The following is a 23,716-nucleotide window of genomic DNA, read 5'->3' as shown; positions in this document are numbered from 1 at the left end:
TCTAGACGTAGTCCTAGATAGGGACAGCACTATGTTACACTAGTGTGCTCCACCATGGAACTAACACCATCTTTGTGACGCGGCAAACACCCGTGCTGGAGCTCTAAATTTCTGGTAAATTTCCGGTTCATTTCAAAATGTTGGTATCATTCGTGTTCCGCAGTATGACTAAGAATCATAAAACTGCACCGAGGATCCATAAATCTCCGGACCATCAACCGCACAAAGTTCCCCAGTCTAAATGTGTTTTCCTTGTCTCAGTCCTGCAAGTAAAAACATACACCTTTCCACCCTCTGCTAAATTCTATATACTGTAGCCTCTAGTGGAGTTCTTTCCTAACTCGCCGTATTGACTTTGGAAATGAGCGACGTTTACTTTGGGTGGAGAAAAATGTCGAACAGAGAAAGTGCGCACATTACTTCTACCCCTTAATGATGCCGTCTGATCATTTAGAGGGTGATATCTGACAGATAATGTATCCAAGGCTGGGGAATCGCCCTCCTTTGAAGCTTTGAGTTGATGTTTGGGTCAAGATGCAATCTCATGGTTTGGGTTAAATTCCCTCGCTGAAGTTCCGTGAGCTCATGGATTATAGAGGAGACTATAAAGAGCCAGCTCAGATCTCGCAGGTGGAGGAGACGCTCAGGAAGTGGTGCAGTAAAGAATCTGACATTTCCTGAAGGAAATACCAAGGCTGAGCTGAGATGAAGCAGAGTTTTATGCGGGCAGGTCAGAGACGGGAGGCTTTATTAGCTCTTGGAATCTAAAAAAGGTTTCTTACTTCCATTCCATAACTTCCCATTGTCCATCTTCTCAATCCCAATTCCTTTTTCTTATAGGGGGGGCTAGATCTTGCTACCCATACACCTGCGCTACACTGCACGACGCCCAGGACGCAAAACGGGTGTCGTGCAGTCCTGCACAATGCAGGCAGCAATTGAGGTGCTGCCCCATTGATTTCAATGGGGTGACATCCGCACGGCAATCGCAGAAAAAAAGTATAAGTACCTTCTTTTTGCGATACACACCCGGCGCGACTGGAGTGCCATTAGAAAATAATGGCACCTACAGTGCGATCAGTTCACACCTTGGCTACTCCTGACCACGTGCACGATTGCCACGCGGTGAGGTATCGCCTAGGTGTGAACATAGCCTAAAATTGTCAGTTCCATCTATCAATGATCGGTTTCATGTGCTGGATGATTATTTTTGACCAAAAGTTTGTTACAAAAATTCACATCTACATTCCTCCTAACCTTCTGAGATAAGAAAGAGGGACGCCTTCCAGCACAATGTATTTAAAAAGAATTCCAGGAAAAAATATTATTAACCCTTACAGTGGGGCTACCTCCGCACTGCAAGGTTTAAGTGTTCATTTCGGTCTAGGGAGGAAAATAACAGTTATACTTACCTGATCCTTGGAGCTTTCTTGCTCTTAGACCGATCCCTGCAGCCTCTCTCCTCCTGCTCCTCCCCAGCGGTCTAAGGTCCCGTAAATCATCACATTCTATAGGCAGTGTATAGGATGTGAGGACTTCCGACGCTGCAGCACAGAAGGACAGAGGCTGGAGGGATCGTTGTCACAGCCGGCTCCAAAGATCAGTTGTGTATAACTTTATTTTCCTCCCTGGACCAAAATGAGCAGTTAACCCTTGCAGTGCAGGGGTAGCCTTACTGCTAAGGGTTAATGTGACTTTTCCCCAGAGTACTGCTTTAAGTAATGGGCAACTTCCTGCCACGTCTCCAGTTTTGGCGACCATTAAGAATGTATATGCCATAAATTAGGGATGTCAAGATACCAGTGCCGATACTTGGCATTTTTATGAGAACTATCCGGGTTGCAGTGGTTGCAGCTGGGACCTGGCTCTGGCACTCCACCACTGTCCTGAAATCATTAGTCTGTATTGTTTTAGAAAAACTGTCACATGACAATAAACAAAAATGTACCAGTACTTTGTGAGGACTTGGACAAGTATCAGTACTTGTACTTGAAAAAGTACAGTATAGTTATAAAAAAATAAAACATACATTAAAACAGGGATGCACAAATCCCAGGAGCACCGTGTACAAATGACAGCTGCCTCCTAACTTTTGGATTTTCCTCAAGTCTAGTCTTGGAGCTGGAAAAGTATCTGTACTTCTACCTGTACCGAGTACGGCGAGCACTGTACTTGGTATCTGAACATCCCTACCAAAAATGATTGGTTAAACCCAGAATTGTCTTTTCTTCACAATCACTTTCCCTTTATACTAGATTTTTAGTAAAGGTTTTAGTTCAGAATAACACTTTTGATATCTCATAGATATTTCTATATTCTCATAGATATCTGTACATCAGACGGCAACTGGGCGGAGGTATACATCTTTAACTGATTGTTTATCATTACATGTATGGTCAGAACTAAATCCCAACACCACCTTTTGATTTTGTACCGTTACATACATGATCAGGACTAAATCCTGACTCCACCTTTCATTTTTTTAAACTAAGGCCCAGAAGGTATAAAAATAAAAAGCAGCTTGGCTGCAAAAACCCACCTTCCATCCGGAGCTGTTGCTCACAATACCTCTTCTTCCCCACAAGATGTCACCAGTCTGCCAGGTTGAATGACATCCAGTGTCTTTTAACCCACTTTCTATGAGCCCAGGCTGTCATGGACACGCCCCCTGGGGGCATTATGATAACCTGTTTAACACAAATGCGTTTGCACAAATGCGGCAGAATGAAGGCCATGCGATTTGGAGGCTGTGTTTGGGGTGCCATTAGAAATTAATGGCACCGCAAGCACCTTTCACATTTGTGCGCGATTCTGCGATCGTGTGGCGTTCTCGAAACACTCAGATGTGAACCAGGCCTTGGGGTGGCTCCTTTCCCTTGCAGGGTGCTATGGAGTCACCCCTGTGTGTGCTAGTAAACTGTGTGTGTCTCCACAAACACACATACACAGCAAGGCAAGCCACTCCTCTGCACCCCTCTCCTCTTTCATCCCTTCTCCAAGCTAGTAAATTGAAAGATGCTGAAGACCAGTAACTTTGATAACTTTGTAACCTTTTTCCTTATAACCTTATATATTTTCATTTAGCCAAGATCAGTGGGTGCAGCTCCCCATACCTAAAGGGAAATCATCAGCAGGTACTTTCCTCTTTCCTACCATAGTTGCTATTTTAGCTATTCTTATCTTCCTTTTTTTCCAACTTAATCTCCTTGTAAGAATTCTGTAAACTCTTTTCAAGTAAATACGGGAGGAACAAGTGGGCGAGATAATGGTGAGATTTTCTTTCACTGGTGTAATAAAAATAATAGTTTATACAAAAAAATTCCAAGAGAATAAGGTAAGCGGAGGCCCTGCTGTGAGGCAGACAGCGCTGAGCCGATACTGTCTGGTGTAGAACAAGTCTTTCAGCATCAATGGTGGGGATGAAGAGTGATAAAAGCATTGATACAGTTGCATAGTTGAAAAAGGGGTATTTCTTTATCCTTTACTCTAGACAGAAAACAATTCTACTCGAAGATTCAACTTGTCTTAGGCAATCGAGCATCCTAGTATTTATCTTAGCCTGCCCACAGACATAAGGTAATGGTCTAAAGAAGCAGGCTGCACTTTTGAGCGTGTTGACAGACAATCTTAGGTGACCGCCAATAGAAAAATCCATTTACAGAGTTGAAATTACCTGTTTTCCTCTGGATCAGTGTCTTGAAGTGAATAGGATGGAATACAACATTTTTTTAAGAAAATGCCCCCTGCAATCAAAAGAGTAACACAATTCCATCTTCGGGGATGCAAGAGTCAATATGGATGGTGTGCACCCGATTGCTGCCTACAGATTCCACTGCATTGAGGGCCCGTTCACACCAGTTGCAGATCGCACTGCCTCGCATTGCGGCCGGCTCACTTTTCAGTGGGGCAGGAGGGGGCGTGGCAGGCCATTGAAGTGAATGGCACCGTAGCCACACCCTCCGGCCGCAATGCGATCGCCCGCACGGGATTGCAAGGCACATTGTGCCTGCGGTCCGGTCCAGTGCGATCAAAATGCTGCAAGAACTATTTGATCACACCGGACCGCAGGCACAATGTGCCTTGCGATCCCGTGCGGGCAAACGCATTGCGGCTGGAGGGTGTGGCTACGGTGCCATTCACTTCAATGGCCCGACATGCCCCCTCCTGCCCCAGTAAAAAGTAAGCCGGCCGCCCGTTCAACTGGTGTGAACGGGCCCTAAGACTGTATTAAAATGTATGTGAACCTCAAATCTATCATTCAGTATGTCGGCCATTATGTCTCACTGTATACAGTTTCTTAAGTGAAGCATTTTTGTAAATCTTTTGCAAAGTCTCTTACCTGGAGAGCCTGCCATTAACAGCACTCCCTTTTGTAGGCTGATAACGCTAAGGGCCCAATCACACCAGATGCGTTGGGGCTGCGCTGGCTGTTTTTTTCCAGGGCAGCCCCAATACAATTTGCAAATGCAATTTGCCTTGTAACGGATTGACACCATTCATACCTTTGTGGTGCAACGTGGTAAAGTGCACTGAAAAAGTGCGGCATGCAGTACTTTTTATCAGCACATTGGGATGTGACGCAGAACAACCACCTCGCACGCCTCTGTGCCCGTAGTACTAAATGAAAAGGACACAGTGCAATGTGCTGGATTTGGCACATCAGCACTGTGTCGGGCACCACACACCAGCTGTTGTGCGATTTAGCGAAAAGGCTGGTCTGAATGGGCCTTAAACATCAGCTCCAAGCTCACTCCAGTAATAGACTATAACTTCAATACAAATTAATATACTATAACAGGGCTTCGTTGTTGTCTGGTGTTGATGGATGGTCCCGAGTTCCTTCTTTTTCCTTTGATTGTTGGCCGGGACTGCTGAAAGGTGTGCGGAGGGCACCTCCATCTATAACAGGGCTATTCACAAAAGGGTGAAGAGTATGAAGAAGGTAGAAGTGAATAATCTAGGACAACATAGCTGATTGGGAAAAATTCTCCACTTCATCTCACTTTCCAGTTCAGCGATGTTGTCCTAGATTGATCACTTCTCCTGCCTTCTCCAAATTCTTCACCCTTTTGTGAATAACCCTGTAAATGTGAGATTGTAGTCCATCACAAGAGTGAGCTTGGAGCGGTGGCTACTTTACAACACACACAAGGACCATGGGGAACAGAAGTAGCCACCCTCCAGAAGGAAGGACAGTGTCAGGACAAATTCAGAGATGATTTGAGGATCTACAGCCGAGTGATACGCAAATAAGATACATTTTAGATTAATATTTAAATACATTTTTAAGATTTAACTCCTGCGTTTAGTATCTCTTTAAGGTTTGGATACACTTTAACAGAAATGCAGGCACACACCAAAACCTGCCTGCTATAGCGTCTACATCAGGGGTGACCATTAGGTCGCTGGCGATCTACCAGTCGATCGCAAAGCCCTGAAGAAGGATGATCTTACTATGAAATGCATTGGCTTTCATCTGATCACTAGTGACGACCAAACACTCTTGGACGTTTGCCAAACCCAGCCAGGAATTCAGGTTCGGCAAACATCCAAGTAAACCTTGGGCCATCTGTGCTCTAGAAACCATTGACGTTGTTTGACTACACAGCATCATTGGTTGCTAGGACGGTAGTGGTGTAGCTGCAGAGCATTATTGGTTGCTAGGATGCATGTGGTTGCACCATAACAACCAATGATGGATGTTTGGTTCAGTTGGGTTCAATTCACTTGGATGTTCGCCGAATCCAGTCAGAAATTGGGCGACTGTCCAAGTGAGCAGAAACCAGGACCACCTGTTCCTTGCAACCAATGACTATGTGCAACCCCCCACAGTGTCATTGGTTGCTAGTTGCTAGGATGCAGGCAGGTGCATCATAACAACCAATGACACTGTGTGACACACACAACATCATTGGTTACTAGGATATTAACAGGTGCACCATAACAACCAATGATACTGAGGGGCCACCTGTTTCCCAGCAACCAAAGACTTTGTGCAGCCCACACAGCGTCATTAGTTGCTAAGATTTTCGCAACCCCAAAGGCACATAGGTTATTATGGTGCGCTCGCCTGTGTCCAAGCGAATGATGAAGAAAAGCAGCCCAGTCGCTAGCGTCCTAACAAGTGATGACACAGTGTAGATTGCACGGTGTCAGTGGTTGCTAGGAAACAGATCAGATGGATGAACAAGCCAAACCGTTTCTTAAACTGCAAATAGCTTGGGTTCGGGCTGAGCTCATAGTCGACCCGAACACGAAGCGCATCCCTACTTATTATAAAAGACAATCATTTGCACCTAACAATCTCATCGGTTCATCATTTTGGCACTCCTTTTCTTCATCATGTCAACCGAGCCATAAGCCTGTCAGCTGCAGCTCCAATGTTGGCCTGATGTCTGTGTTTATTTATGGCCAGTGCCGCACTGTACACAGCTTGTAATATAACATATTATACAGCCTGCGGGAAAGGATTACTTGGCTCAGGTTCCAGCTGCTTGCTAGCATGCCTTGATAATGCAGACATGTGACAGGTATGTCCTCAAACGTGGAGCTGGAATGTTTTCCTTACTATGTCTTAAGGGATAGACGCACCAATATTCAAGCACAGTACTGTGAAGGATTTAAAGTGGAACACATTTTCATGGTTTCCATTTATATGAATATATATTAAACCTATGGATAACTACATTACATTTATCACCTGACATTGCTAAGACTCCTTTAAAAACTCTTAGGCCTTGTTCACACCAAATGCAGAGCAGATCCGGTCAGGTTTCTGCACACGCAGTGGAGTTGGTTGTGCCGCGTTTTTGATGCGTTCCGGGCCGTTTTTGGCAAAAAAAAAAACATTTAATTTTAACATGGGCTTTTAGGCACTTGCATGCGTTTTTGATGCGTTTTTGCGTTTTGATGCGTTCCAGAGCAGATCCAGAGCAGGTAAAATAGGGTTTGCTGCAGTTTTTTCACCTGCTCTGGATCTGCACGCTGCAATGTGAACTGGAGCTCAAAATACCATAGGAATACATTGGACGCAGTTTTGATCCGTTCTGCACCTGCTCATCTCTGGATCTGCTCCACGCTTGGTGTGAACAAGCCCTTACTGAAAGGCAGAGCTTCTCTTTCTTGAAGGATTGTTGGTTGTTGTGTGTATAGCAGATTGAAGTGGAACTACAATCTCCTATCCACTACAGCCAAGGAAGGTGCCATCTTAGCCTCTTTTTTGAATGCAGTTGCCATGCTGCTGCACATGTGATCAGCTATGACACCAGCCATTGGAGGGCTTGAAAGTTCACTTGAGAGCTGAAATAAGCACATGGGACACCTTAACTATAACCGTTTTGGGAGACCATTAAATTGGTGGGTGAAGCCCCTCTAAAGGCCCCATTCACACATAGCGATTTATCGCACGATTTCCGCCACGATATCGCGCATTTTTGCCGCGCGATATCACGAGAAGTCGCCGGCTAATGATATTCAATGGAGCTGTCTTAGCTCCATGTCATGCGTCGCTCGTCGGGGTCGCAAGTCGCTTCTACAGGACCCTTTTTTCTGCGGATTTTTGCGCGATTTTGCTTTTTTCTAATGGAGCCCGACGGATAAGGTCGCGCTACCGTCGCTGGATCGTCGCTGGAACGTCGCCCCGAAAGTCGCGCTATCCCGGCTGCTGCAAAAGGTATGTCGCTACGTGTCAATGGGGCCTAAAAGTGTGCAGATACTGCTGCAGCTTGCAAACAGGAAGCAGTAAGTTTTCATAACTTGATATAACAGTGTCCTGGTGATTCAGTCCTGACTGAAGTTCTTTCACTAACGATAGTGCCAAATTAATTTCGCAAAGGCATATTTTCAGGAGTTGTGCCAGTGAGAAAGGCATTGACTGGTTTATAAAGAGAGCCAAGGTAAGCTGAAGCACACGACGACCCATTGTTCTGCATGCATTCATGTGCTGCGCTTATTTTGGCACCGACCTCTCAGCCGGACAGTCATTCGCACAGTTCTTGCTGTTTGCCAGCTACAAGTGAAGCAGTCCTGTTCACCAATGCTGTATGGTGATGTCTGTATGGCGGTGGACGTATGGCAGTGGTTATATAGCAATGGATGTATTGTGGTGTCTGCAGAACAGTGACTGCATGGAGATGTCCGTATGACGATTTCTAGCCTGGTGAATGTATGGCGATGGTTCTTTTTGGTTGGTGAATGTTATGAGAGGTCAGCCAGGTGCTCAGATGCATATATATATATATGTATATATATATATGGAATGTATATAAACTATATTGCCAAAAGTATTGGGACACGCCTCCAAATAATTGGATTCAGGAGTTCCAATCACCTTCATGGCCACAGGTGTATACAATCAAGCACCTAGGCATGCAGACGCTTCTACAAACATTTGTGAAAGAATGGGTCGCTCTCGGGAGCTCAGTGAATACAAGCGTGGTACCCCGTGATAGGTTGCCACCTGTGCAATAAGTCCATCCGTGAAATTTCCTTGACTGATTTGGTGCAGTGAAGCATGGGGGGGTCTCAGCTACCATTGGGATGTGCGGGATTCCTTGTGCGTCCCTGTGCCTTTAAGGGGGGTTGGGCTTACTCCTGACAAACCTGCACCCACTTTTATCTTCTGCCCCCATGTGCTCCAAGATGGAGACTCTGATAGTTTAGAGTTAGGACCGCACTATAAGAAGTGCCTTGGCGCAGCTTTCGCATTTTCTGCAGAAGACGTGTATCCAACCTCTGTTTTTAACCTTAGTGTGAGACAAGTTTTTTTGCATGCTAGCTTCAGAGTGTGCCAGGAAAACTTTTTGCTGTTTTATCAAGAGGACCTGTCACCGAGCCTTTAACAGACAGATTCACTTGAACTTGTATAGACGACACTAAAAGGATGGTTAAACCATTGTGCACCCACAGTTAAATTGCCTTCTTTTTAACTTCCCTATGCTGCTTTTAGCAATTAAATGTTACCTGGGACTATGCTCAGGTAACTCAAAAAAGTGTCAGTTTGTTGTACATTGTCACTACTTGGACACATGTTAAAGTACATCTGAAGCCTAAACATTTTAAAACCTTTTTTTTTTTTGGATACAGTATGTAAGGATTAAAACCCCTGTCTGTGTTCCATTGGGTATATTTCCCTTAACTTCCTGTCCCATAGACACAGCAGGAACTAAAATTCACATTGGCTTAGTGGTTAGCACCTCCGCCTCAGTCCCTGGTTCGAATCCCGGTCAGGACACTGTAAGGAGTTTGCATGGTTCCCCTGTGCTTGTGCTGGAATGCTACCTAGTAACCAGCAACAACAGTCACCAGAACAAATTGAGGGGGCAAACCTCCCCAAATATAGCATAAAACCTATCCCTTCCTTACTCCATACAAAGTTTTGATTTTAGATAAACTGTAACATATCTCAGTAATGTCGAAAAAAATATGACCTTAGCTTAACTTTTATCCCTTTTAAAGACCCGACACACCAAGGAGCTCAAGAGAGAGAGAATGTGAATCTTGTCTCTTGAAGAGGGCGATGTGATTATCTGGGCCCTCTCCATCACCCAGTGCCCCGTGTGTTCTGTTTATTTTGTAAACTTTAAGGACTCCGTTACCTTCTCTGCCATACACCCGTAGAAACATGTGGGTTATTTTTAAACAGATCTGTGTAAACTGTGTAAACTTTGCTGGTCACATTCCTACTAAACATAGCAGCGTAGAACAAAGCTCTCATTTATTATAAGGTGGATGCAGGTACATCTGAGCAGTTCAGAGAGGAACCTATTTATTTCTGTCTGGCTTTGATACACGGACGTAATCCTGAGCTGTGTACACTGTGGATTGCTCATTGCCACAATATGGAACCTGATGGTAAATTTAGAGCCTTTCCTGGGGATGTGGTACCTTAGATGCTAAAACCAGACTGATGGGAAACTAAAATGTATTTATAGTAAGTACACAGTGTGAGCTATTATTGTACCATTGGCCTGAAATAAATTCACCCGTCTCTCTGAATATGGGACTATCTATCTATCTATCTATCTATCTATCTATCTCTTTCTTTCTATATTTCTTTTTTTCCCCTCTCTAGTCTTTCTTTCCTAACTTTCTCTCTCTCTCTCTCCCTCTCTCTTACTCTCTCCATCTTTTTATCTGTCCCTATCCTAACTTTCTTTCTATTTTTTTCTTTCTCTCTCCTCTTTTGTCTTTATTTCTTTCTTTGTTTTCTTATTTCTATCTGTGCCTCTCCTTTCTTCCTTTCTTTCTCTTTCTCTTTCTTTCTTTCTGTATCAACGCTGTTTTTGTCCAGGATTTAAACTGTTAAAGAGAACCTGCCAGAGCAGATCCTTCCCGCTCCTGGGTAAGACTCCTATCCAGTGCTGAGGGCCGTTATCACCGGACTCCCACACTCAGTGGCAGTTCTGACACAGCATCAAGTAATGGAAGTACAAACAGACAAATTGTCGCCACCATTCTAAGGCCCCACTCACACCAGGGGAACAGAGTTTCAGCGCTTCTTCGACGCGGTTTGTTTCAGAGCGTATAACAGGCATTTTCAAGCGGCAGGCGTATTTGTACGTGTGAGTCTGCGCGTTTGTGTGAACAGCCCCCCCCCCATAGGAATGTATGGGATTTTATATGCATGCATTTCAGTGTGGAAAAATGCACCCTGGTGTGAACGGGGTCTAAAGAGGGATGGCATCGCTGCTGCAGAAACACGGCGGCAGCAGTGGCAGGTGCTGGCCGCCACACTGAGTACCTCAACCTGCAGCCGTTTTGTCTAAGTGAGAGTACAACTGCAAAGTGACAGAAAAGAACTATGTGACATAAATAATTGAATAATTGTCAGGAAGGAAAACGCTAAAATAAATAAAACATGACCCACAGCTAAAATATTTAGTACCATTCAGAAACAACCTGTTTTATCATGCCGAGAGCATCAACTTGTGGAATATTCTGCCGCATCTCGCTCTGGATCCTTTCAGCTGACAGCTGCACTAACTCACTAGTGACATGCTATCATTAAATAAAGAATGTCATAACTTATCAGCTTACTCCTCGTGAAGGCAACGTATGAAAGTCTTCTAGTGTGCCTGACCAAGGGACAATGTATAAGGGGAACTTCAGGTAGAAAAAAAAACCTTTTTGCAGAGATTTCTGTTTTATTTATCAGTTCCAGACTACCAAGAATGCCTTTCAAATAATCCCTGCATCATGTTCTGCCCAACTTAAATCTAAACTCCAGGTATCTCTAATATTGGACCTTGCACCACTGAAGAGGGTAAATGCTGCTGTTCTTCTTGCTGGAGAGAAAGCCGTACCTGCAGTGCAAGGATCTCCCAGTCAACAGACCTCTAGGGAGGTTGGGGGGGCATATCCAACACGAGGAAGCAAAGCCTTGCTCCTCTACTAAGACAGCAGCCTCTACACAGAGACACAGTCCAGAACCATACCTGCCAACTGTCCATCATTTAGAGGGACTGTCACTCATTTGGAACCAAATACTTTTGTCCCTCTTTCCTCCTCAGTTGTCCTTCTTTTTGGTCTGATGTACAGATATCAATGAAAAGGTTCTATTTGCCTACCTATTCTGCACTAAAACCTTTGTCTTATCTCTTAATTATCTCCTTTCCTATTTGGAAAATCCAGAATAAAATAAGTAATAGTGAAAAAAGATCTGGGTTTAACTGATTTTTTGGGGCATATAAATTCTTAATGGCCCGCATGACTGGGGGTGTGGCAGGGTGTGTGTCCAATGCCTAAATACATTGAGGGGAATTTATCAAAACTGGAGCAGACAAAATCTGGAGCAGTTGCTCTCTTCAGTTTGTCCAGTTAAGATTTGAAAATGATAGCGAGAAGCCATTCACAGCTGCTCCAGATTTTGTCTGTTTCAGTTTTGATAAATTCGCCTGTGGAAGGTGTCCAACTTTCCCATCTCAGAAAGCTGGGAGGTATGCAACTCTTTCATCAACTTCCTGGATTCCCAGTGTGCTATGCATCTATTTCCCTGCTGCTTGATGTGATACAATCTCCATTTCTCAAGACTGCATCTCCCACCATGCATTGCTTCCAGCAAGCAATGATAATGTTACATTGACTTTGAGTTGTAGTTCAGAAGGCTCTGCGAGAGTTGTGACACAAGAGTTGCATTCACAGGGCTGAGTAATATTATGTCAGTGCATTGAGGAAGTAAATCTTATGGCCATTTTCTATTAAATTTATAAGCTTCTAGATGGATCTGGTTATTAGGCGTGCGATAGAACTTATGGAAATTCAAAATAGAAATACAGATTTATTTATAGTTTTTGAACATAGATTCCCTTTACTAGCAGGTGGAAAGAATGCTCTGCACTCTACAAATACTCTACATTCCAAAAAGATCCATGCACTAATAGACTGTGACTACCCGTGTGTCGCAGAAAAAGACCATATGGTGAACAAATGTGGAACAGAGAGGGACCTACCTGGTGGATAAGACACACTGGGGACTCGTAACTGAACTGCACAGCTGGGAAAACACTACATGGAAGGTAACATGTACAAAAGACATGTGGGGACACGTTTATAGTGGAATGTACAGGACTCGGGGCTACCAGACTTGTTGAAGGAGACATTCTTCCTTGTGACTTAATAACAGAAGGTTTGAGGCAGGGGGTCTGCGTCTGCTACTGTCTTGTTAACCTTTTGTTTCCCCCCCATCCCGGTTGTGGATTGTGTCAATAAGCGCACTGCATGTGACCCGGTCAGAATTGCAATGGAAAGGTCACAAAAGGTCCCATACTTCCAAGACCTTCAGGGATCTATGGGGGGATCAGCCATGTTTATCCCCTTAAGGACCAAGGCTGTATTATACAAATATGCTATAATCCGCATTTTAGGCCTGAAAATTACTTAAAACCTCCAAAACATTATATATTTTCTGAAAGCCAAGACCCTATAGAATAAAATGGCAGCACGTTTTTATGTTGCACGATATTAGCGCAACTTACTATCAAACCCCAAAAAAATTGTGAAAAATGCACTTAAGTGTAATGTAAAGCCCCAAAACATAATATAATACCCATTTTTTTTAAATATAAAAGATGAGGTTACAACAAGTAAATACATACCCAACATGCCCAGGTTAAAAATTGTGTGCGTCCGTGAAACTGCAACAAAATTCAGTACCCCAAAATGTCCATAGATAACGTTTTAAAAGCCCCTACAGGTCATCAGTTTAGGGATACACATAAATATTGTCCCTAGAATTAATGCTCTCATCCTGCCATGCGCGGCGATACCCAACATGTGTAGCGCAATCATCGTTTTCATCCGTAGCCGCAACCGACGCATGTTTACGTGAAGACGTGCGGGGGTGGGGGACTTTAAAAAATGTTTACATTTATTTTAATATTTTTTTTAACTGTTATTTTATTTATTTTTAACTTTACTTTAATTGCTATCACATAGGGGGCTTACAAGCCCCCCATGTGATAGCATATTTGTGATGACAGGTACTCTTTAAGGTGATACTGGGGGCCCAAAAGACCCCCAGTATTACCGTATGATACTGCAATGACAGCTCAGGGACCGGAAGTGATGTAATACGCATTGCGTATATCCCGTCATGGGTCTTTAAGGGGTTAATTGACCATTTAAACTTCTATACCCCTAAGTCATTTTATGTGTGACCTCCCCATTGTTATTCCATATTTGTATGGTTATTACATAAAGAGTTTGGATCACTCTCCTAGTGGTCACCAGTAAACCAGAAATAAGATAAATCTCCTTACTGTGCCGGGTGACACCCCACCATGACATCATCATGATGACGTCACACGCTGTACTGCTGTTAACTGCCGGCGCCCATCTTGGTGATGGATGCCGGCAGAGATAGGAGGGGACGTCACCCGGCGGGATAAGGTATGCCACCGGGTCCCCTCCTCTCTCTCGCAACTGTTGCGCTCTCGTTCCTTGACCGAGTCCCTGACTTTTCAGAGGGGGTGACACCAAAATGACTGTCAGACATTTTGGTGTCACCCCTCCAATGGTGTCACCCGGTTGTGGACCGCATCCCCCGCCCCCTCCTTGTGCATCACTGCTGTACTGTGGAAGCTGTGCTCAAAAAAAGGCAGGTGGAGTACAACAAAACACCAGTATTGCCTGTGCTTCATTGCCCTGCAGTTGAAAGTCTTTGCAGATTAGGCAAGGCTTCCCTGGCCACCAGGAGTTTGAGTGACATCAAGGACTAGGAGGGGACACAGAGGCATTGGGTTGGGGAACAGTAGGAATGTTGGCACTGTTTGCAGGAAACCAGCAAGAGGTAAATACTCACATACATGGTGTGGTGATAGGGTCTCTTTAATAAGATGTATATGAGCTTTTAGACAAGTGCCCATTTAACTCTGTACATGCAGGCATTGTGGAGCAATTCATCCTCAACATTTACATCAGAAAGTGCTTTCACTTTTATTTTAACAGCTTAGCTCACACTGGTCCTCCACCCAGCAGTGACCTGGCATCCTTCTAGCCTCTAATATAAGCATAGAACAAATTCACAGGGGGACAGCAAAAGTCCTCAGACCTGACTTGAAGAACTTCACTTCATCACCTAGGGCCACCACATACTTTCTGGACTGAGATGCAGCAGAGATGACACAACCATATATTGTAAGTCTTGGCTGGGCAGTTCTTGGCTGTGTTCACAAAAGCCTGACATAGATCAGCCCCTGCTGCTGCCTCTTACCTTGTGACTTGCAACAAAGTTAAAATGTAAATGTTGAAGTCTGATCACTGGGGGAGAGGGGACTGAGGAAAGGCTTCCTCCTGCCTGCAGAAGGCTTATGACATCATATCACCCTAGGCAAAGCCACTGCACTTTTTCTGTGCCAATGACTCTGACAGAGAGAGGAGCTGAATGATAGCCAAGCAAAGAACATTTTCAGAAGGAGAGGTCAGTGCTGTTTTTTTTTTCCAATGCCTTCCACTTTCTAATTTCTTATGCCGTCCTCTCACCCGTAGCCTCCTCCTGGAATAATGTCATACATCCCAGGAGGCTACCGGCCCAGTCTCCCTGCAGACAGGATCTCGAGCAATGACTCCTACCAGTCATGCATATTGCTTCCCAGGGCAAAAATGGCTTCTTGGAGGATTGGTAGACGTCAAGTACGCATTGTTTTGGTAACGGTCGCCTGTCCTGGGGCAGTGCAGGAACGATGACTATAATGTGATAATGAATAGGGCTTTCATGCTTGTTTACTCAGAGCCTCCATTCCCAGAGCAGAGCCGTTAGGAAAGCTTCTCTCCTAGCAGTCCATAAACAGCTTCACACCAGCCAACTCCAGAGGGCAGGGACTCCACAACGCCTCAGCCGGGGAAGATGCATCATTGTGATGGGAATGGAAAGGAAATGTCCTTTAAAATCCAGCAGCTAATTTGTACTACATGGAGGAAAGTGGGCAAAAGCCAAGTGTCTCTGCGATTCCAGGGAATGTAAAGCTTACACCATTTATTTCAGATGTAAAAGAGATCAGATTGTACAAATAATGTTATCAATATGTGTTAACGTCTAAAAAAAAGTGTTCCATGTACAGTTTGTAATTATATATGAACATGGGGGCAGACATATTTCCTCAATACACATAAAGGCTCTGCTTCCTATTTTGCACTGCTACCTAAAAGCTGCTCCTTCTCAATGTGACCCCCTAAAACAATGCACTCCATATGCCGACTACATCTGTTAGTTGTATCATTGAACACATTTTGTTTATCTGTAGGTGCAAAAAATACCTGTTGATTCTTCCAGAAACCTAGTGAGCTTAACTTCCTATGCTCTCTGCCTGAGCTGCACCCAGGGCCGGATTTCCGACAAGGCCAATCGAGGCCCGGCCTCGGGGCAGCAGGGAGTAGAGGGGCAGCAGAGGTGTGGAATTCCTATCTCCCGACACCCAGGACACATTTCCGGGCGCCAAGCGGTAAGTCAGGGATCCCACCCTCAAATAAGTCATTTCAAGGAGGTGCCCTTCTCATTTCAGGGAGGTGCCTTCTGCCCCCCCCCCCACTGCCACCAATGGGGGGGGGGGCTGCAGCAACAAGGAAGAGAGCACCATCCTGAAATTATGGCAGATAGCAAAGAAGCTAATGCAATCTAGCTATTCATTCCTATGCCGTTTTTTTCTGACTGATGGCAGCCTGGCGGCCCTGATGTCAAGAAAAAAAAAAAGAAGAAAAACAGAGCAGAGAAAGGTTTACTCTGCTAGATAAAGCAGAGTAAACCTTTCAGGGAAAAAATGTTTCTCTCCCGGATGTGCGGGAGCCGCTATCTAATAGCGGGAGACTCCGGGAACGTCCGGGAGAGTTGAGATGTCTGGTAAGTTTTCTACATTTAGTCCTGCTTTGGGCAAGCAGGGCTAAATGTACAGCAGCGAATTATGAGGACGGGGAGGAGGGGGGTTGGGGGGACAGCAATATATTACATTTTTGTTTTGGGTTAAGATACATTTAAACAAAAAGCAGGGTGATATCACTGAGCTGCGGAGAGCTCCATCTTGTGGTTACCCTACAGTACATCTCTCTCATACAACAACAAACATATAAATACTCCCCACTGAAAATACTTTTCCCTTAAAGGCAGGGATCCCAACCTGAAGAAAGCAATTTCAGGAAGGTGCCCTTCAGGGAGCTTCTTTGCTATCTGCTGTTTTGTTTTGTTTTTTAGTATTCTGACAGCTGCTGCCGTCAGAATAATAAAAAGAAAAACAAAAACCAGCATAGGAATGAATAGCTAGATTGGCTATTGCACCCGCCCTCTGCTGCTGTCAATTATTGGGAGAGGACCTGATGGAGAACTTCAGGTCCCCCTCTGCTGATCGACAGCAGCAGTGGGCAGGTGCAATAGCTGGTCTGCTATTGGCTATTGCAAAGTGAAACAGCCAATAGCAATGTAGCTATGCATTCCTATGCTGTTTTTTTGTTTTTTCTTTGACTGACGGCGGCCGGTGGCCCCTGATGTAAAGAGCAAAAAAAAAGATTGCAGGAAAAGGTTTACTCTGCTACATATAGCAGAGTAAACCTTTCCGTGAGAAAATGTTTCCCTCCCGGGCGGCCGGGAGCCGCTATCTAATAGCGGGAGACTCGCGGAGCGTCCAGGAGAGTTGGGATGTCTGCTTACAGGAGAAATTCGACAGGAAGTGACAGAAAATTCCCCAATAGGGATACAGAATTTAATAAACAAATCTGACCAATGTTCTTTCCCTCAAAGTTTTGGGATGAAGATGGACTTTATGTAAACTCTTTATTGACATATCCATGTCTGCTAAAAGATACAAAGTCCTGCTTTATAGTCTGTATGTTCCTCTGGCTTGTCCAGTTTCCCATTACAGCCAAAACCTGTGTTCCGAGGTTCATTGGCCTAAATTTACTAAGTTTCACAAGTATTAATTTCTCTGCGAGGGAAAGGCCTCTTGTAGCCATATCTTGGCTAGAAAACCCAATAGACGGTCACAATAGGATAGGATAGCTCTACAAAAGGTCCCCATGGGCTCTATGGAGATACGAGATGGTGGAGCGCTGGACTCTGTTATGAGAGAGTATCCAATGGGTTATAGGTAAGATGTGAATATAAACAGGCAGCTCTCTCTAATATTCCATGGTCATACGCTGGGTCCTTGGAGTGGAGTCTTTAATTTATGAGAAGAGAGAGGCACAAGATTTATATAGTCTAGAAACAGTTTATTAGTTGAGAAGCTCTTAGGATGTGCCAAGGCCATTGACTTACTCTTTGCTACTGCATACTCTTATGAAATCCATCTCAAGGACAAGACTGAAGGACGATATTTTGTACCCGTAAAAGCTGGCACTTCCTAAGAACTTCACAACTAATAAACTGGATACTGTTTGTACTATTAAAATCTTGAGGCACAATGGACGACTACATGTCACTGCAGAGACAGCCATTGTCCTCGGTATTAGAAGGCAGCTCTCTTATATTCCATGGTCATACACTTGGTTCTTCAATATTTATAGGCAGCTCTCTAATATTCTATGGTCATACACTTGGTTCTTCAATATTAACAGGCAGCTCTCAATATTCCATGGTCATACACTTGGTTCTTCAATATTAACATGCAGCTCTCTAATATTCTATGGTCATACACTTGGTTCTTCAATATTAACAGGCAGCTCTCTAATATTCCATGACCATACACTTGGTTCTTCAATAAAAAAAAATAGGCAGCTCTCTAATATTCTATAGTCATACACTTGGTTCTTCAATATTAGCAGGCAGCTCTCTAAGATTCAATGGTCATACACTTTGTTCTTTAATATAAACAGGTAGCTCTCTAATATTCCATGGTCATACACTTGGTTCTTCAATATTAGCAGGCAGCTCTCTAATATTCAATGGTCATATACTTGGTTCTTCAATATAAACAGGCAGCTTTCTAATATTCCATGGTCATACACTTAGTTCTTCGATATAAATAGGCAGCTCCCTAACATTCCATGGTCATACACTTGGTTCTTCAATATAAAGAAGAAGCTTTCTAATATTCCATGGCCATACACATAGTCATTGGATTGGAGTCTTCAGGTCAAGAGAAGAAAGCACCACAACATTTTTATAGTTCAGAAACGTTTATTAGTTGAGATGTTCTTAGGACATGCCAAGGCAATTGGAGAAAGTTTACTCTTTTGCTCCTTCATACTCTTTCTTTAGAGATCCATACCAGGATATTTTGTACCCCGGAAATGTTGGCACTTCCTAAAAACTCCACAGCTAATAAAACATTTCTGGACTAATAAAACCTTAAGGCACCATGGACGCCATGCCACTGGAGAGACAGCTGTTGTCCCTGGACAGCCCAGGAATTCTCGACCATATCTTGACCATGGAATGTTGGCAGGTACAGAATTGTATAGAGTTACAGCCTGTCATGTGATCATTTTGCCACCAGTTGACCTACCTGACCACCTTGGTTCCATTCCGTATCACTTGCATGTCCACCATGCAGCCACCATTCACATATGCAGCTAGGTTGATCTCTGAGAATTCGGCCTGAAAAAGAACAAAAACAAAGTCAAATATTCGGAAAGGAAAAAGTGCATTTCTTATAGAGAGCTTTGGCACATCTACTTGGTCAATACAACCAACAGCCCTCGCCCTCAGCAAACATGTACCCACCGCCTGATAAGGGAGGAGCCACTGTTCACGCTCATTCACTTGTGTGTATACATTTCAGGTTAAGTTACTGAACTCTGCACACAAAATGCCTTTTTTTTCAACAAAGGGGCAAAGATATAGAGAAAAACATTTGATAATTGTGCCCCTGCTGGCACAAAAAGGAGAATATTCGTGTTCAATATCTCATACCTGCCAAAAAAGAAAATATTTGTATTGTTTCATTATTCTAGCTCTGAACATAAAAAAAAAACAAGAAAACAATGTACAAAATAGTTGTTTTTATTGATTAATAGTTGTATTTATTGACTTTTATTGATCAATGGTTACGCTGAAAGTGGACAAGGGTTAGATGGTCACACATCTGCACCACAGCTCTCCTAAACCCAACGCAGACCCATAAGACTTTCAAAAAGAAAAGATCACTTTTTTTTCACGAACTGAATAATAACATGTCTGTGGCTGCCCAGCTCCAGCTGTATGATGTCCACAGGAAAGCCCCGCGATTAACCTGCTCAAATAGTTTCCTGTCCAGCGCTATATTTGGCAGAGTCAGATTTTTTGCTCTTCCTGTTCCAGAAGTTTCTGCAGAGATCCGTCACCCCTGGCACTAGACCTCTCCATGTGACAAGACAATCACTCTAAACGGCTCCGCCTGATGAAAGGCAATGGCCGGGCTGTACACGGCACAGAGCGATTTTCTCTGGTTACAGAAGGACAATGAGTTTGGATTGTTAAAGAGAACCAGCCTGTGAGCAACACTAAGGGTTAAGCTATACAGCAATCGCTATCCATTTACAGTAGGGGTAAACCATAAATGAGTGACATTTACAGGGTTATTCACAAAAGGGTGAAGAGTTTGGAGAAGACAGGAGAAGTGAACAATCTAGGACAACATAGCTGAACTGGAAACATTCTCGAATTCCGCTCACTTTCCAGTTCAGCTATGTTGTCCTAGATTGTTCACTTCTCCTGTCTTCTCCAAACTCTTCACCCTTTTGTGAATAACCCTGTTAGTTTACTCTATGCAATGCGGAACATAAACAATTACCTTTTTTTTTACATAAAATACTGCTTTTACCTTCTTTTGTTGCAGCTCAGTGCTGCCGATCTCCTGTAGCTTCTTTGCAGCCACTTCCTGTCTACATGGTCTACATGCACTCCAGCGATGGCTGCATGGTATTTCTCAGGGCAAGTTTCCTAACACTGATAACAATGGACCATGCTTGTGTAATGTGTGTTGGCATGGCTACTTAAAGTGCAAGCTATTTTGGATAGAGTGGAGAGGGATTAGAACACCTGTCAGGTTTTTATTGCTGTCTATGTCCCCGTTAGGGAGATTCCCCCCTCTCCCCCCCCCCCCCCCCTCCATGTGTCCTGGTGAATGTTAAAAAAAGTGATAGTTAAAGAAAACCACAAACATTGCGTCGTCACCAACACAGGAATAGATGGGAAATCTTCCAATGAGGACACTAGTTCTGAGGATCCTGCTGACCACCTGGCATTTCCCACTCTTTGGAGGGATTTCCTCTCACTTTCTATCAGACGGGAAGTTAAGGGAAAGCTCCCTAAGGCCTGGTTCGCACCTAGGCGTTTTTGAGCAGTAGGAAAAGCCCAACACAAGAAATCCCCTATTCACACGTGTGCAGCAAAACGCCAAACACAGCTTCTTTTGGCAGTTTCATGCTCGTTTTTCCCCCATAGACTTCAATGGAAACACCAAAAAACATGCGGCAGAAGTATGTTGCAAACTTTCATGCACGTTTTTGCACTTTTGTACACGCGTTCCTCCAATGACCGCAATGTTTCTCAAGCTCCCATTCAAAACACGCATCTTCATGTGTAGCATTTGCACATGCCTACAAATGTGCCAAACGTGCAAATAACCTCGCGCTGAACCTGGGCATACAAATGCACAAACACAATGCCGCCTAGTCATGAACCTAATGGCAGATCCGGTCACCTGTAAGGAGAGGGAGCCTTGACTGCTGGAATCATGCAGCAAGGATGTGGTCAGTAAAATGGACCCCTCCTGTATAAGGGGGCGTAATCAATTATTAATTGGGGGATAGCTTACAAAGGCAGAGACAAGCAAAGTGTTATAAGGCTGCATTCACATCACACATAGTGTTTGCGATTCCCACGCGGAAGTCCGTACAGGACGAAAACGCTAATGTTTTTCAATCCGCGCGAACGCCGCTCATTTGCAGCTTTTAAATAGCCGTGAACGTGCAAAATCCGCCGGATTATCACGCTTGCACTATTTCGGGGGGCGCACAGTTTCGTGCCGTACGGTCCCTGCAATGGTGTGAACGATGCACATTGTTTTTTGTGTTTAGAGCGGCTCAGCTCGTATCGATACAGCCGAATACGCGCGGAGAGCCGCTCAGATGTGAACGGAGTCTAAGTTGCAGGAATTGGGCTTGCTGGCCTCTTGGAAGTCAACCAGCAAACCGAATATTCCTCGCCTATTTTTTCTTTTCTAACATGTCACAGCTTTGTTGGCATGTTTTTGACCTTGCCAGCTTAATCGGTTACCACGTTAACTTTGCTGAGATTCTTTGATGGCGGGACATCTGTCTAGAACCGAAGGTGAAAACAGATTTTCTGCATTGTGTTATAAAGTCATGATGTTTGGGTGCTCACGGCTTATCCGTGACTGGCACGATTTAATGTAAACAGAAAAGAGAGTTATGTTTTATGTGATGATAATGCGTCAATTAAGCTGTGGCCTTGCCCTTTCAACAAAGTTATTTTGTCTAGTATTCATTGGCGGTGGGAGGGCAAGGGCAATGAAAGGATTTTCAGTGTAATAGAAGTGTTTAATGTCACTTTAACTATGATTCTCAGCAGTCATGGGACACAGCTGGGTAACAAAGCTGATAGGGGCTATAACCCTTCCATACTCTATCCAGGGATCCCAACCTGACATAAGTGATTTCAGGGAGGTGCCCTCTGTCAACTTGACCCCCCCCGCCCGCAGCAACAAGGAAGAGAGCACCCCCCTGAAATGATTGCAGATAGCAAAGAAGCTAATGCTTCCTTTGCTATCTGCTGCTTTTTTTGTGTTCTGACAGCTTCTGCCCTCAAGAATTAAAAAGCGGCATAGGAACTAATAGATTGCTATTGGCTATTTCAATTTGCAATAGCCAATAGCAAGCTGGCTATTCCACCCGCCCTCTGCTGCTGGCAGTCAGGAGAACTTCAGGTCCGCCTCTGCTGATTGACAGCAGCAATGGGCGGGTGCAATAGCTATTCTGCTATTGGCTATTAACAGCACGGAAAGATTTGCTCTGCTAGATCGAGCAGAGTAAACCTTTCCGAGAAAAAATGTTTCTCTCCCGGGCGGCCGAGAGCCGCTATCTAATAGCAGAAGACTCCCGGAACATCCGGGAGAGTTGAGAAGTCTGCTCTATCCAATTCTAAAACAAAGTTTCAGTTCTACTTTAACATATTCATTGGCAGAGACTGGGACAAGGTGACATCACAAGAACACAGTTGGGTGACAGAGGACGTAGTGATGTCCCCCATGAAGGGCCTGAACAAGGACCTCCATGGCAGGATCAACGAGTATTATGTTAATGAAAGCTGCAGATTTAAAAATCTTGAAATTGACGTTTGAACACATTCGCCCCCGGTGGAGACTACAAGTGGCCATGCCAACGCTTATTGCACTGGCATGGTCCACCGTTGTCATCATCAGAAAGCCAGTCCAGAGGAATAATGTTCAACCAATGCTGGAGAGAGGGGCTGGAGGAGATCGGCAGCACTGAGATGAGAAAAAAGATTTAAAAAAACAGGATTTTATGGAAACAAATGACATTTGTTTATGATACGCATAAGTGGAATTGATCAAAACGGGAACAGACAAAATCTGGAACAGTTGCCCTCTCTCTTTCATTTTCAAAGCTTGAAGGAGAACTATGAGGTGAGTGAAAATCACTCAGCCTCATAGTTCAAGCCGACGTGTGACAATTAAACTGTCACACTTCGGCTCAATAGATCGGGAAGTGAGCGAACACATACCGTCACTCGCTCACTTTTCCATCCTGTCCCTGCAGAGAGTTGTGACCGTCACTCACGGCTCCCTGCAGGGTTCCGCCCCCCCTCCCCTGTCCGATCCTCTAGTGCTGACTGTAGGATGCTAGTTTGTGTCCTCCCCTGACCCTGGGGAGAACTATTGGGAAAAGCACTGACCCCATAGTTCTCCTTTAACTGAACAAACTGAAGAGAGAAGCTGCTTGGATGCCATGGGCAACTGCTCCAGATTCTGTCTGCTCCAGTCTTGATAAAATCCTCTTTGCAGTGCTTTAGCAAACTATAGTTCACCCAGTGATGGTTTACATCTACTACAAAATCTCCCTTGTAGCTTAAAGTGCAACTAAAGACAACATTTTTGGATAGAGTAAATAGAATCCCTGTCAGATTTGTATTGCTGCCTGCAGAGGCGTCCACATAATGAGGCAGTAGCCTCAGACGCCATCTCAATGGGGGGGCTGCAGCACGAGCGACTAACAGTACCCCAATAATGCCCCCCAGTGACAGCTTGGCCGCCCACCGTCTCCCGCCCAG

General features: G+C 44.3%; 1 protein-coding gene across 1 annotated transcript in view; it reads right to left on the bottom strand.

Moving 5' to 3' along the window:
* SYN3 (synapsin III) overlaps nt 1–23,716 on the bottom strand; it is a 258,300-nt gene that overhangs the window by 153,563 nt on the left and 81,021 nt on the right. Inside the window, exon 4 of the mRNA XM_018560102.1 lies at nt 18,930–19,021. Within this exon, the coding sequence (XP_018415604.1) occupies nt 18,930–19,021 (92 nt within the window). The remainder of the gene's footprint in view (nt 1–18,929; nt 19,022–23,716) is intronic.

Source organism: Nanorana parkeri, unplaced genomic scaffold, assembly GCF_000935625.1.
Source record: "Nanorana parkeri isolate BGI_ZX_2015 unplaced genomic scaffold, ASM93562v1 scaffold432, whole genome shotgun sequence".
NCBI classification, from domain to species: Eukaryota; Metazoa; Chordata; class Amphibia; order Anura; family Dicroglossidae; genus Nanorana; species Nanorana parkeri.
Note: the sequence above shows the minus strand (reverse complement) of the source record. Positions and strands in the feature narration are given on the sequence as shown.